Source organism: Aedes albopictus, chromosome 2 (genome assembly GCF_035046485.1).
Source record: "Aedes albopictus strain Foshan chromosome 2, AalbF5, whole genome shotgun sequence".
NCBI classification, from domain to species: Eukaryota; Metazoa; Arthropoda; class Insecta; order Diptera; family Culicidae; genus Aedes; species Aedes albopictus.
The window spans coordinates 174,526,727-174,540,196 of NC_085137.1; the positions used below are offsets into that span (position 1 = coordinate 174,526,727).

Consider the following 13,470-nt stretch of genomic DNA (forward strand, 5'->3'; position numbering starts at 1 on the left):
TTCAGCAGTTGTCAAACCACCACATCATGGCAAGAAAAAGTTTGCCGGGTCAGCTAGTATGAAATAATTTGCTAAAATCACAGATAGATTCATATAGATACAGAACTCAAAGGTTTGAAAGATAGAGCAAAGAAATAACCAAAACCAACTAGGTGGACGACAAAACTAAATCAATTGTTCCGTTGCTTAACGGTGATTTAGAGGAAACATCTTGGAATCTCAATTCGAATGCATTCCTATACACATTCTAAAGTTGTAATGGAGACGCATGGTTTCTGATTCATCCAATTATCAACCTACCGTTGTTGGGGTAGAAGTGCGGTATGCATTTACATTTGTCCATGGCAATCTTCAATCGGCACTCCTGAAGGCAGATTCCCTTCGTGTAGATATTGAAGTGGGTGAGGTTCGATTCGGAGAAGAACCGACAACCGCGTTGTGAAACCGTCGTGTGCCTGCAAAAGCAAACCAAGGAAGATGATGAATTCAGCAGCAGTATGATTGATTTGCAACTTTACAAGTATTTCGCTTGAATATTTATTGCACTGCTCGCCAACGAGCTCCAATTACTTCATTTCCAACTCTAGCTTTCATATTTCCAAATTACATTAAGCATGATGATAGACTCTGACAGGAGGGACTAATGGCTTATTACTGCATCTCTCCGGTTGGTGCTCGGCGGTGAATTATAATCCAGCTTTTTCATTTTCCACGGCTGCCACTTTGGCTCCATGAAGTGCCCGATTTCGTCGCGGTGGATTGTGGCAGCGCTCTTAAAATGAAGCTTCATTTTTGAGTTCTCGCGTTCAGAATGCACAATACGCGCGCTAATTGCACTCCACGGGTTTTCCGTTGGTAGGATGGATGGAAAGATTAGGGGCAGAGAGGTTACAGAGGCGACAGAGAGCAGGATTTTTTGATGTGAAAAGGTTTCGCGAGAAAGCTCCGCGCACAGACAGACGTGCAGGAGCCAAAGGGCATAAAGGCAAACGCTTTTTGCTTTGTGCGTTTTGCACAAACACATTTTGCAAAGCAGGTTAAAACCTCAAAGTAGTGGCATAACACTGCACTCTCGCCTGGTTTCGTTTACGCTGTCGGTGTTTAAGGGTGTACACTAAGGTGGCCCACACTTATATGAAAAACAAAAATTTCAAAAAATACCAAGTCTTACCTCCTCAATCAGTTGTTTTGGACTCCCAGAAGCTACGTTTAAAATTTGAGCGAAATCGGTTGATCCTAAGGGGGCGCTCAAAACGCTTGAAGTTTGTAAGGGAAAACTTGGCCAAATGTATGCAGAAATTTTAAGTTTTCGAATTTTGCCGCTAGGTGGCGCTGTAAGCGTTCAATGATCAAACCCTTTGGTATTATTGTAGGTGACTATATGCCAAACAATTTTGTCGAAGACCGCAAAGTGATCCAACGTCTGTGAAAAAAGTTATACCCTAGGAAAAGTGAGGACAAACTTTATTGTTATTTTTCCAATACATGTAAAGGAAGAATATCAATAATGAAATCTCAATACTTTGCCTCACTTTGCCTAGGGTATAACTTTTTTCACAGCCGTCGGATCACTTCGCGGTCTTCGACAAAATTCTCTGGCATATAGTCACCTACAACAATACCAAAGGGTTTGATCATTGAACGCTTACTGCGCCACCTAGCGGCAAAATTCGAAAACTTAAAATTTCTGCATATATTTGGCCAAGTTTTCCCATACAAACTTCAAGCGTTTTGAGCGCCCCCTTAGGCTCAACCGATTTTGCTCAAATTTTGAACGTAGCTTCTGGGAGTCCAAAACAACTGATTTAGGAGGTAAGACTTGGTATTTTTCGAAATTTTTGTTTTTCATATAAGTGTGGGCCACCCTAGTGTACACACTTACTCCGGTTCAGGAGTTCTCAATTTTTCGGATAATGTAATATTTTTTTTTATTATTTAGCTTTGGCTGATCAAGCAAAGTGGAAATTACACTGTTGAAAATGCTTTGACATCCATGTGCACAACAGAAACAAAAGCTCGATGAACAAATTGAGATTTGAATTATGAAAAAAAAACCAAGTACTCCGGTGAGACTCGAACTCACAACTCCCAATTCGCTAAACGGGCGCATTGGATGTCATGTATGTTGGATGGCCAAAGAGTATACAAAAAGGAATTCATAATATTATGAGCTACAAGACACTTATTCGTGAAAAAACACGAATAGAGTCAGGAACTCCTTCAAGACTTCTGCCAAGAATTTTTTCCAAGAATCCCTCCAGTAATTTCTTCAGGAATACCTCCAAAAATTCCTCCATGAATTTCTCCGGGATCCATCCGGAAACCCTCTACAAATTATTCCTGGCATTATTCCAAAACATTCCTGCGGGAATTCTTTAAAAGTTCCACCAGGAATTCCTTTATACCTAAATATATACAAAAAAAACCCTCAAGAAATACTTCAGCAATTACACCAGGGAATTTATCTCGGGATTGCTCCGAGAATTCATCCGGGGATTTTTTCGGATTTTTTTTGAAGAAAATTCGCCAGGAAATCCTCCAGAAATGCCTACAGGAGTCCCTCCTGGAATTCCATAAAGAATTCCTTCAGGTATTGCTACAAGTATTCCTTCAAAAAATCTTCCAGGAATTCCCCCAGGAATTACACCAAGTAGTTATCCAAGAATTCATCTAAAAGTGATGCCAAAAAATCCTTCAAGAATTCCTCCACGTTTTTTGTCGAGAATTTCTCAGAGAATCCCTCCAGGTATTCCTCCAAGAATTCTGCCAAAAAATCCTACAAGAATCCCTCCAGGAATTTCTCCAGAAATTCTTTCAAGAACTCCTCCAGGAATTTCTCTAAAAATTCTTTCAAGATTTCTCATGGAATTTCTCCAAGAATTTCTCCAGATACACAGGGGATTTTTTCGGCTTTCAGTATATCAAGCGATTGAAACGAAAGTATCTTTCTTACGCCCGACGTCTAGATATACCTCTAAAACTTCTGTCAAGAATTCCTCTAAGAATCCCTCTAGATATTTCTCCAAGAATTTCTTCAGGAATTCCTCCAAGAGTTGCCCTAAGAATCTCCAAGAATCCCTCTAGGAATTTCTCCAGAAATTCCACGAGCAATTCTTCCAAAAACCTGCAGGAAATCTTCTAAAAGTTACTCCAGCGATTCCTCCGAGAATTCTCTCGGCATTTCTCCTGAAGTTCGTCCATGACTTCGTCAAGAAATTTTTCAAGGATTTCTCACAGAAATTACTTCAGAAATTACTTTAGAAATTACTTTAGAAATTTCTGCAGAAACTGCTTCAGGTAGTCCTCGATGAATTGTTCCAGGAATTCTCCCAGGGATTTTCAAAGATTTTTTTTTTCAAGAATTCCTCCAGAAATTTCTTCATGAAAACCTCCAGGATCCTTCAGGAAACGTTCTTCTGCAAGAAAATACACCTAGGATTACTCTAAGCAAACGTCCAAGAATTCTTTCAGGGATTTCCTCAGAAATTCCTCCAAAAATTTCTTAAGTAATTACGCCAAAAATTTCTCCCGAAATTACTCCAGGAATTCCTCCAAGGACTTCTTTAGGAATTTCTCCAGGATTGAGGTACTTAATAAAAATGCTTCTTGGAATTCCACCCGGAAATCCTCTACAAATTCCCCCAGAAATTACTCTGGAAATACCTTCAGGAAGTCCTGCAAAAAATATTTCAGGAATTTCTTTTGTTATATCACCAGGAATTCCACCAATAATTTCTCCACGAGTTCCACCAGCAATTTCTCCAGGAATTCCACCAAGCATTCTTCCAGAAATTCCACCAAAATTCCTCAAGGACTTGTTCCAAAACTTCCCCCCAAGACATCTGCCTAGCATTGCTCCAAGAATCACTCCAAAAATTTCTACAGAAATTTCCCCAAGAATTTCACCAGGGGTCCCTCTAAGACTTCTGCCACGAATTCCTCCAACGTTCAGGAATTTTGCCAAAAATACTCCAGTGTTTTTTTTTTTTCAAGAGATGCATCCAAAAATATCCTCCAGAAATTCCTTCATTCTCCAAGAATTCCACCAACAATCCTCTCCAGAATACCCTTTCAAGAATTTCTTTCAAGAATTCCACCAAGAATCTCACTAGGAATTTCTCCAGGATTTCCTTGAAGAATTGGTTTTGGAATATCTCCAAGAATTCTAAACATAATATCTGGTGAAATTTCTGAAATAATTTCTGGAATATTTGCGGGAGGAATTCCCAAAGTATTTCCCGAAACAATTTCTAGAGGAATTCCTGTAGGATTTCCTAGAGTAATTCCTGGAGGATTTCCTGAAATAATTCATGGAGCAATTCCTGAAGCAATTCCTGGTGAAGTTTCTAGAGGAAATCCTGTAGTAATTCCTATAACAATTCCAGTAGGAATTTCTGCAGTTATTCCTGGAATAATTCCTGAAGGAATTTCTGGAATATTTCTTTAAAAATTCCTGGAGTATTTCCCGGAATAATTCCTAGAGTATATCCTGGAAGATTGCGTAAAGGATTTCATTAAGGAGTTCAGGAGGAATCTTTGGAGGAATCTCTAGAGAATTTCTTGGAGCTGTTACGAGAAGAATTTATGGAGGAATATTTGGAGGAATTAGTTGAGGAATTCCTGAAGGTATTCCATGAAGAATTCCTATCGGAAACCATGGAAGAATCCCTTGATATATTTCTTGAGAAGTCCCTGAAAGAATTTCTGAATGAATTTGTTATGTAATTCCTAGAGAAATTTCTGGTTGTATCTGGTGCGGAACTCCTGGAGGAATTTCTAGGGGAATCACTGGAGGATTCCCCGGAAGAATCCCTTTAGGAAACTTAGAAATTCAGGGAGGTACCCTCTTGTGTGGCTTCGTGGTCATGCGGCTAGTGTCACCAAGCACTTAGTCGCATCGTGCTGAGGAGCATAGGTTTGATTCCCGCCGAAGCTGTCAGGAGAAGTTTTCGGCTATTCCACTGAGTGTTGCATGTTAGTCCGTTGTCTAGTGTCGTGCTTCCTTCAAAGAGCGAGTAGCTCTCTGGAAGCATTAAACGTGTCCGTGTCTTTTTTTAACCCTTGCAGGAATTGCTGCTGGAATCCTAGGAGGAATTCTTGGTGGAATCCCTGTAGGATTTCCTGGCGGAATTCCGGGATGAATCCCTGCAAGATTTCATAGAGAAATCCCTGGAGAAATTCCAGGAGGAATCCTTGGATGAATTGTTGATTGAATCCTAAAGGAATCTCTGGAGTCCTCCCTGGTAAGGGTTCGTGGTGGAATCTCTTGGACAATTCCTGGAGAAATTCCAAAAGGAATCCCTTAAGGAATTTCAGGAAGCATCCCTGTGAAGAATTCCTGGAAGGACCCCTGTAGGAATTGCTGGAAGAATTCCGGGATGAATTTGTGGAGGAATTCCTGAAGGACACCGTGGAGGAATTTCTAAAGGAATCTTTTAATGAATTCTTAGGCGAATTAGCAGTTATTCCTGGAGAAGACCTGGAGATATTCCTGGAGGATTTTTTTTTTGAGAAATCTGGAGAAATTTCCTGGAGGCATTCTTAAGCGAATCCCTGGAAAACTTCCTGGAATAATCCCAGGAGAAATTTCTGGAGAAACTTCTGGGAAAATTACTTGAAGGAGTTTTCGGGGAACTCCTGGAGAAGTCTTTGGAGGACTCCCGAGGAAATCTCGGGGAACTTCTGGTGGAATCGCTGAAGGGATCTTCGGAGTAATCCCAGGAAAACTTCCTGGAGGAATCTCAGGAGAAATTTGTGGAGGAACTCTTGGTAAAATTATCTGGAGGAGTGTTCAGGGAACTACTGGAGAAATCCTTGAGGGACTTCCAAGGAATCCTCGGGGATCTCTCGTGGAAATCCCGGAGGAATTCCCGAAAAACTTCCGGAGGAATTCCCGAGGAACTCCTGCAGGATTATTTGAAGGTTCCTGGAGTAATTCTTGAGGAACTCTTGGAGGAATTCAAGAATTTCACTTCTACGCAGCAACGGGATGTTGCAGGGTAGATCCTTCGCATAGAACAGTACTTAACCCGATTTTTTTTTACAAACCTAGCAATATTGTCATCCTTCGGTTCAGTATTTTACGATAATCTCGTATTTAAAAGGATTTGTTCCATGAGAATATATAGATTGTGAACCTCTTTCGCACTGGCTGTGTTTCATTGGGATTCACGTTTTAGCACAGGGAGGGGACGCTAGAACTGGTAGACTGAATTATGGGCGGTTTAATTTAATATGACTACAAAAGTTCATGTGCGGGGATAAACAATTGGTACTTGACTCTCCGGTTTCGAAATGTGTGTTGAAATTTGGCGTAAGTACATATAGCATACATAGGTAGGTGGTTGGTGGAAAGTGCAGTAATGAATTCGGCAAATATTTGCTGCATTGTTGATGTGGCGGTTGCTCGAGTAAAGTGCAGTCCATATGTTTGAGTTGAGTGTGTTTTCTAGGTTCGCCAAAGTATATTTGGAGTTACGCTCTGTTTGTGTAAGTCAAATGCAATTAAACAACATTAAAGCTGTGGCTAAATATGTGCACGTCTGGAATTATAATAGATGCTGGGAATCAAAAATAATCTGGCGTTAGGTTTGAATAGGTCGAATCTGCATAGGAATCACAGAAAACATTATTGTTATCAGATTATTTTGGCTTCAGATGTAAATGGTCTAATTCCTAATTTACTTTTCCCCTATCTGCTCTCTTGTGTAAGTTTCATCCAAGTTAATTCAATTATATGTACCCTTTGAAAGCTGACCATTTTGTATGGAAAAATGACTATATTGCTGCATCTCTTGTGCCCCAATGTGTATATAATGCAACAGGGTAATTAATTGGCACAAACGATTTTCCAGATTCACTTTGCACTTACTCTCGGAAGTCCTCGCTGGTAACACTTTCGATCGAGTACGCTTCAAACTCGTACGCTTCCATGCTGTACGGCAGGTACCGGGCAATGTTGATTGTATCGTACGGGCTGTGGTAGAAAGCCTGGTTGAGAAATTAAATGAGTAGGTAGTAGGTAATGGGAGAATTAAATTAATTAACGAGTTTGCTGCTGGTCGACAGAACGTAGGTTTTTGAGAGGAAAACATTGCTATTATATACACATACAGAGTTGAAAACGTACAGCCACAGTCAAACAGATGTAACATTTTAAAATTTGATAGTTCGTCAACTGCCCCGTTTTTGTTCAAGTTTGACGTTTGCCCACTACTGCCACCTAGTTGATGGTTGACTAAATACAGTAGTTTTAGCAAGGGGCGAACATGCTTCCGTGACTATGATTTGAATAGAGGAATGGCCGAAGTGTTACGTTTGTTTGTCTGTAGTATCGCTTATTTTTAGTGATATCAAATTTTTGTCTCAGTGCAGTTGAACAGAACACTTTCAGCACAGATAAAAATACAGTCAACTTTCGGTCGTTGGGCTACGTTTAGGTGGGCTACGTTTTAACTGGGCGCCCGTTATGTGGGCTATAGCCCAGTTAAAACGAAGTCAAACGTCACTTTTTGACGTGAAGCACGATTTGTCAAGGTTGGTAGCCCTGAATCTCTATTGTTAAAGATTATTTGACAGCTTAAAACTCAGCCCACCTAGTAAAAGTCTTTCACTAACTGGGCTAAGAGCTTAGTGCAACGAGCGAAAGTTGGCTGTATCAAACATTTGAAATATGTTTATGGCAATGTACACATATTCGACCAGATCATCATTCAAAGTAGTTTTACTAACTAGACAAAATACTTGTTTTTGTTTTGCAAAGTGGTTTTACTTGACAAAATACTTGTTTTTGTTTTCTAAACACGATGGTAACATTGTATCTTAAATATTTTTTTGAGTTATTTAAGAATTAAATTTAAAAGCATATTTTGATTTTGTGAAGGTGCTTTGATGGCGTAACACTAGGTACCACGAAACGTTGTTACTTGTGCGAAACCCGAATCATCAATCGTGCAAACACTGTTCAATTAATTAATTACCGAAATGGCCCCGTTGAAGCCGATGAAACTGTAGGTTACGTCGCCATCGAAAAGGTTGCCATAGCGTACGTCGTGCAGTTTTTGATTTCGGTAGAAATCATTTTCATCCGGTGGGTGTCCTTTTAGCAGCTGACTGAGGGCCGGGGTCAGGTCGCCCAAGCGTCCAGTGGGCGGCAGCCAGCCAAATGACCATTCGGGAACACATCAAATGCCCGGTAACCCGGTGATAATGAACGTTGCCGTTGTTGGTGGTGCGATTGGACACAATGCAGCGGTCAACATCGATGAGTGGATGTGTTTTGATTGGCCCATTATGAACAGGAAGAAAGGATTGTTGAAAGTGAAACATTGAAGTGTGGTCATTTGATGGTGAACGAGACAATTATTCAGAGTTTAATAGTTAAGCCTGGAGCACATAGCGTCCGTTCCGTCGAGGTTTGCGTTGCGTTTTTTTACAGTTTTCCCATGGGAAATGTGTCAAACTACTGTCACGCACACGCAAACGTATGCATTGTGTGGGGCACTTTAGGGATATGGTTCACTTATTTATGCATAGAGCTCCCATTTTCATCCTACTCAAAACGAAGGATTGAAGCAGTGTTTTCATAGTAAAATCAAAGCTGTTTACTCATGCTTTCCAAATTTCAGCTCTCCTTATACTTTTTTGAATTGCTCTATTTCAATTCTCAGGGTACTGAAAGCTTTTGAATCGGTCAACTAGTTTTTAAGATCATCGCAACGGCACTTTTAAAAACACAATTTTGAGATAATCGCGTTCAAGGCGAAACTGGATTCATTTCCTATTTTTTTTATTTATTATAAAATAACGAAGCAATATTTTCAAAATTGGTTTTCGTGCACATATAGAGTCATCAGGGTTTCTGATTTTTTTTTCGCAGTGGAACAAACTTTTCGTTTTTGCAGAAACCATTTTTGAACAAAATTTCACAAAAAATAATTTCTGCAAAAATGGAAAACATTTTCCACCTCAAAAAACTCAGAAGATACCTTGATCTATCAGTAGGTCGGCTCTAGCGGCACCTTGATCTATACTCAACATGTGTACGAAAACCGATTTTGAAAATATTGTTTCGTTATTTAATAAAAAAAAACCAAAAACCAAAAAAATGAGGAAATGCTTCCAGTTTTACCTTAAAGTGTCGTACTTTATCTTATCCTTATGGAGAGTGTGCGCTACAATAGGGTGTAACTTTGGTTCTAGTGCTTCAATCCGTGTATTGTCTACCTAGTACATATAGGGTCTTGTACCATTTGGGCAGCTGTACCTTTTTTGGGCACTTGCCGCTATTACTGAGTCAATTTCAAACCGATTGATTTGAATTTTTGTAGAGTTAGGCACGTACAATATCTAACTCTGCACAAAAATTCAAATCAATCGGTTTGAAATTAACTTAGTTATAGCGGCAAGTGCCCAAAATAGGTACACCTGCCCAAATGGTACAAGACCCTACTTTCAGATTATACAATAGAAAAGTATGACTTTTTATCACTCTCAAGGTATGTTACCCCTTATGAAATTTTGCCAGGGATTCATAAACTTCTCAAGGGTGTTATCAGGAATTTGTTCGGAAACTACTCCACTTTCACTGCCATGTCTCCCAAACACTGGGAACGGTAATTTTAACTTACTATAACTCAACCATTTTCATCCAATTTGCAACATTTTTGAACTAATAAATTTTCCCAGCCTTCTACATGAACACAACATGTTTGAAATATCGATTTGATCAAAGTTGTCCACATCGCGACAACCTCTGTGTTTTATTGCTTGAAAATGAACAAGAGTAATAAGCATACCTTTCCAAAGCTATTATGAGATGTATGAGTCTTAAAACTACAAAGTCTTCATAAAATTACGTATAATACAGGAAATTTGTACTTTCGGTTTGAACTTCACGTAACAGATATACAAAACTGAAAATCTGGTTTTTCAAATCAATCTTAACACATATTTTGAACACTACTTTTACTAAAGCCATCCATTTGTAACAATTTATAATTAATTCAAAGGACAATGAAATATTCGTAAAATTTTCTGTAGTAAACAATATTTATTATTCGATTCAATTATTTTGAACAATTTAGAGAATCTCTTCAAAAATGTTCCGTGCATTTCTTCGGAAATTCCTGTTTTCTACTAATTGTTTTGCAATTAGTTATACAATTTGTTTAGGAATTTCTCTGGCAATTCGTTGAGGAGTTCCCTCAGTAGCGCCTTTAGAAATTTCAATGGCGATGACTTTGGACATTTCTTTGGCATTTTCTTTGGATCCCCTTATGAAATGTCTTTCTTCCTTAAAGAATCTTTCAGCACATCCGTTAAAAAGTTCTTCGGTAGTTCATTTCGAAGTTGCTTGCACAATTCCATGAGCAGACCTTTCGGAAATTCTTTTTGGGAGTTTTTTGCCAGTCATTCTGGGAATTTATACGTTTTCAATACTTTTAGAGCTGAGGATTTTTTTTTTCAATATCGTACAAATTGGTACGAAGGTTCTCAGAATTTAAAGAAATTTTTTTCACAGGTTGGTAGTGTTTACATATATATCACCAAAAACTAAAATGAAAAAAATCAGGGTCGCCTAATTTTTTTCCGGAAAACTCCAGTGGAAACAAACATTTTCCACAGACACCACGTACTTTGAAAAATCATAATTCAAGAACGAAGCATCGTAGACACATTTTTTTTGTGAAATCATAAGCAAATTTTCTCAGCAATGGAAAAAATACAAAATAAAAATTGTTTTCCACAGTTGAGGCAATTGGTTGGAAAAGTCGGAAAAACTATTTAGGAAATCCGCAAAAATTCTCAAAAACATATTTTTGGAAGTAAATTGAATAAGCTATATTCTGTGAAATTTTCAAGATTGGGTTTTTCTCTGTTCCTGAGTTATGACCAATTTTGTGGAAATTGTCCAAATGAGCCGTTTGTTTCAAAAATCATAACTTAAGAATGAAGCAACGTAGACACAATGTTTTTTTTGTGAAATCGTGAGCAAATTTTCTCAGCTATCAAGAAAAAATACAAAATGAAAATTGTTTTCCACAAAATTTTCCACAGTTAAGGAAAATCGTTTGGAAAACTCGGAAAAAATATTTAGGAAGTCCGGAAAAATTCCCAAAAAATATTTTTGGAAGGAATTTTTGATAAGCTATATTCTGTGAAATTTTCAAGATGTGTTTTTTTTTCGTTTCCGAGTAATGATCATTTTTGCGCAAATTAATATTAATCAAGACGGTCAAAAATCAACATCTTGACAATTTCCACAACATTGTTTATTACTTAGGAACGAAAAAAAAAAAACACATCTTGAAAATTTCACTGAATAAAGCTTTTTTAACTCCCTTCAAAAATATTTGTTTTGAGAATTTTTTCGGACTTCCTAAATAATTTTTCCGACTTCCAACCAATTTTCCTCAACGGTGGAAAATTGTGTGGAAAAATAATTTTCATTTTGTATTTTTTTGCTAACGATTTCACAAAAAAAAAATGCGTCCACGATGCTTCGTTCTTGAGTTATGATTTTTCAAAGAAAACGGCTCATATAGCACATCTGAACAATTTCCTTTTCAATTTTTTTTTTTAATTTTCCGGACTTTCTAAATAGTTTTTCGACTTTTCCAACCGATTTTTCTCATCTGTGGAAAACAATTTACATTTTATATTTTTTTTTTTCAATTGCTGAGAAAATTTGCTTATGAATTCATAAAAAAATGTGTCTACGATGCTTCGTTCTTGTGTTATGATTTTTCAAAGTAGATTGTGTCTGTGAAAAATGTTTGATTTCCACTGGAGTTTACCGGAAAATTAGGCGACCCTAATTTTTTCAATTTAGTATTTGTTCATAGGTTCTGGGACCACTTGGGCAGCGGGACCTATTTTGGGTACTTGCTGCTATAACTCAGTCAATTTCACACCGATTGACTTAATGTTTGGGACACGATCAGATACGTACAGTATCTAGCAATGTTCAAAAATTAATGTCAATCGGTTTGGAATTGACTGAGTTATAGCAGCAAGTGCCCAAAATAGGTCCCCCTACCCAAATGGTCCCAGACCTTATGTGAACCCTACCTGTGTAAAAAAATACATTAAATTCTGAGAACCTTCGTACCAATGTGTACGATATTGGACTTCGGACATCACCCCCATACCAAATATACCCATAATTAATGATTTAAGGGCTCAAAACTCTTTATTACGAATTGTTGGCCGCCATCCTGGATTATGGACCGTCATCTTGAATATTCTGGTCACCATTTTTGGACTCCGAATGGTTTTAGAGGTCAAATTTCTTTACCACAGCAGCCATCTTGTGTTTTGAGCCGCCATCTTAGATATTTTGGTCTCCGTATTTTTCCATATTTGGACTCTGGACATTTTCTCCTTAGCAAATACTCATATTTCATTGCTTTAGGATCTGAAACCGCTTAAAACTATCGCCATCTTGAATGTTGGATCCAGTGTCGCGAGGCATCAGCGTACAAGTCACAAAAAAGCTGATAAACACCAAACTTGTGTCACCCTGTCTCTGCGGTTTCTGATTCGCTCTCTCTACAGTCACTAACACCAGAAAAGACAGAATCCCATCATAGTCACCCGGTCACCCTTGTTTTGCTACAATCATCCTGACTTGGATACGGCTCATGTGAGTGTCATGACTCTCTCCGTCGCCTCAAGCAGATGCACGCGCAACAGTATGTAAAACTATGCATGTGTATTATCACATGCACGGTACTACGTCATAAATCCTATTCGTTCTGCATAGCTCAGTTTAAACGCACACATTGAGCGCACCACGCAGTTCGCCCTGGCTACGGCAAACGCTCTCACTTCGCCCGTTATGCATCGTTGCTCAGAGAGATTGATTCTCTAGCAACCCGCCTGAAGCATACTCAGCAACTGCTATCGCTGCAAAGCTGCGAAGGGTGGAACCAACAACATGTTTGTCATTCCAGGCATAACATGCTAGCTGGTTCATATCACCTTGGGAAGGGTGACTTCAGAAAGCGGTTCAAGTGATTGTCTCGTGATGGTCGCGATTATTCGCAAGACTGGTTGGATCGCTATATTGAGTATTTATTCTAGTCTCAATTTTTGGACTCAAGACAATTTTCCCTTACCAATAAATTGTATGGTTTTAAAGGCTTAAACTCCTCAAACCAGCTGCCATCTTGAATTTTCAGCCGTCATTTTAGATTTTTGGCCATCAACTTGGCCGCCTTGAACGATGCGGATCATTTACAATGGCAAACAATGCGGTAAAATTCCGGTTCTATTCGAGGTGAAATCGGCCAATAGGAAATGCCTTGAGAGTGATTGACCTTTTTTGTACCCAGACATACATACCTCAATTCGTGGAACTGAGTTGATTGGAATATGCAACTTGATCCTCTGAGCCTTCTGTCAATTCATTCTTGAGTAAACAAAACATATGTAGGTATAGACTTTCAGTACACTTTCGTTTACGAG

The 13,470-nt window shown here is 38.6% G+C and overlaps 1 protein-coding gene across 1 annotated transcript in view; it reads right to left on the bottom strand.

The window, feature by feature from the left end:
• The window catches only part of LOC109418499 (sodium channel protein Nach), a 38,516-nt gene that overhangs the window by 7,985 nt on the left and 17,061 nt on the right, over nt 1-13,470 (bottom strand). The window contains exons 5-7 of the mRNA XM_062850736.1: nt 7,980-8,112; nt 6,872-6,990; nt 301-455 (exon numbers count right to left, since the gene is read on the bottom strand). Of these exons, the coding sequence (XP_062706720.1) occupies nt 301-455; nt 6,872-6,990; nt 7,980-8,112 (407 nt within the window). The remainder of the gene's footprint in view (nt 1-300; nt 456-6,871; nt 6,991-7,979; nt 8,113-13,470) is intronic.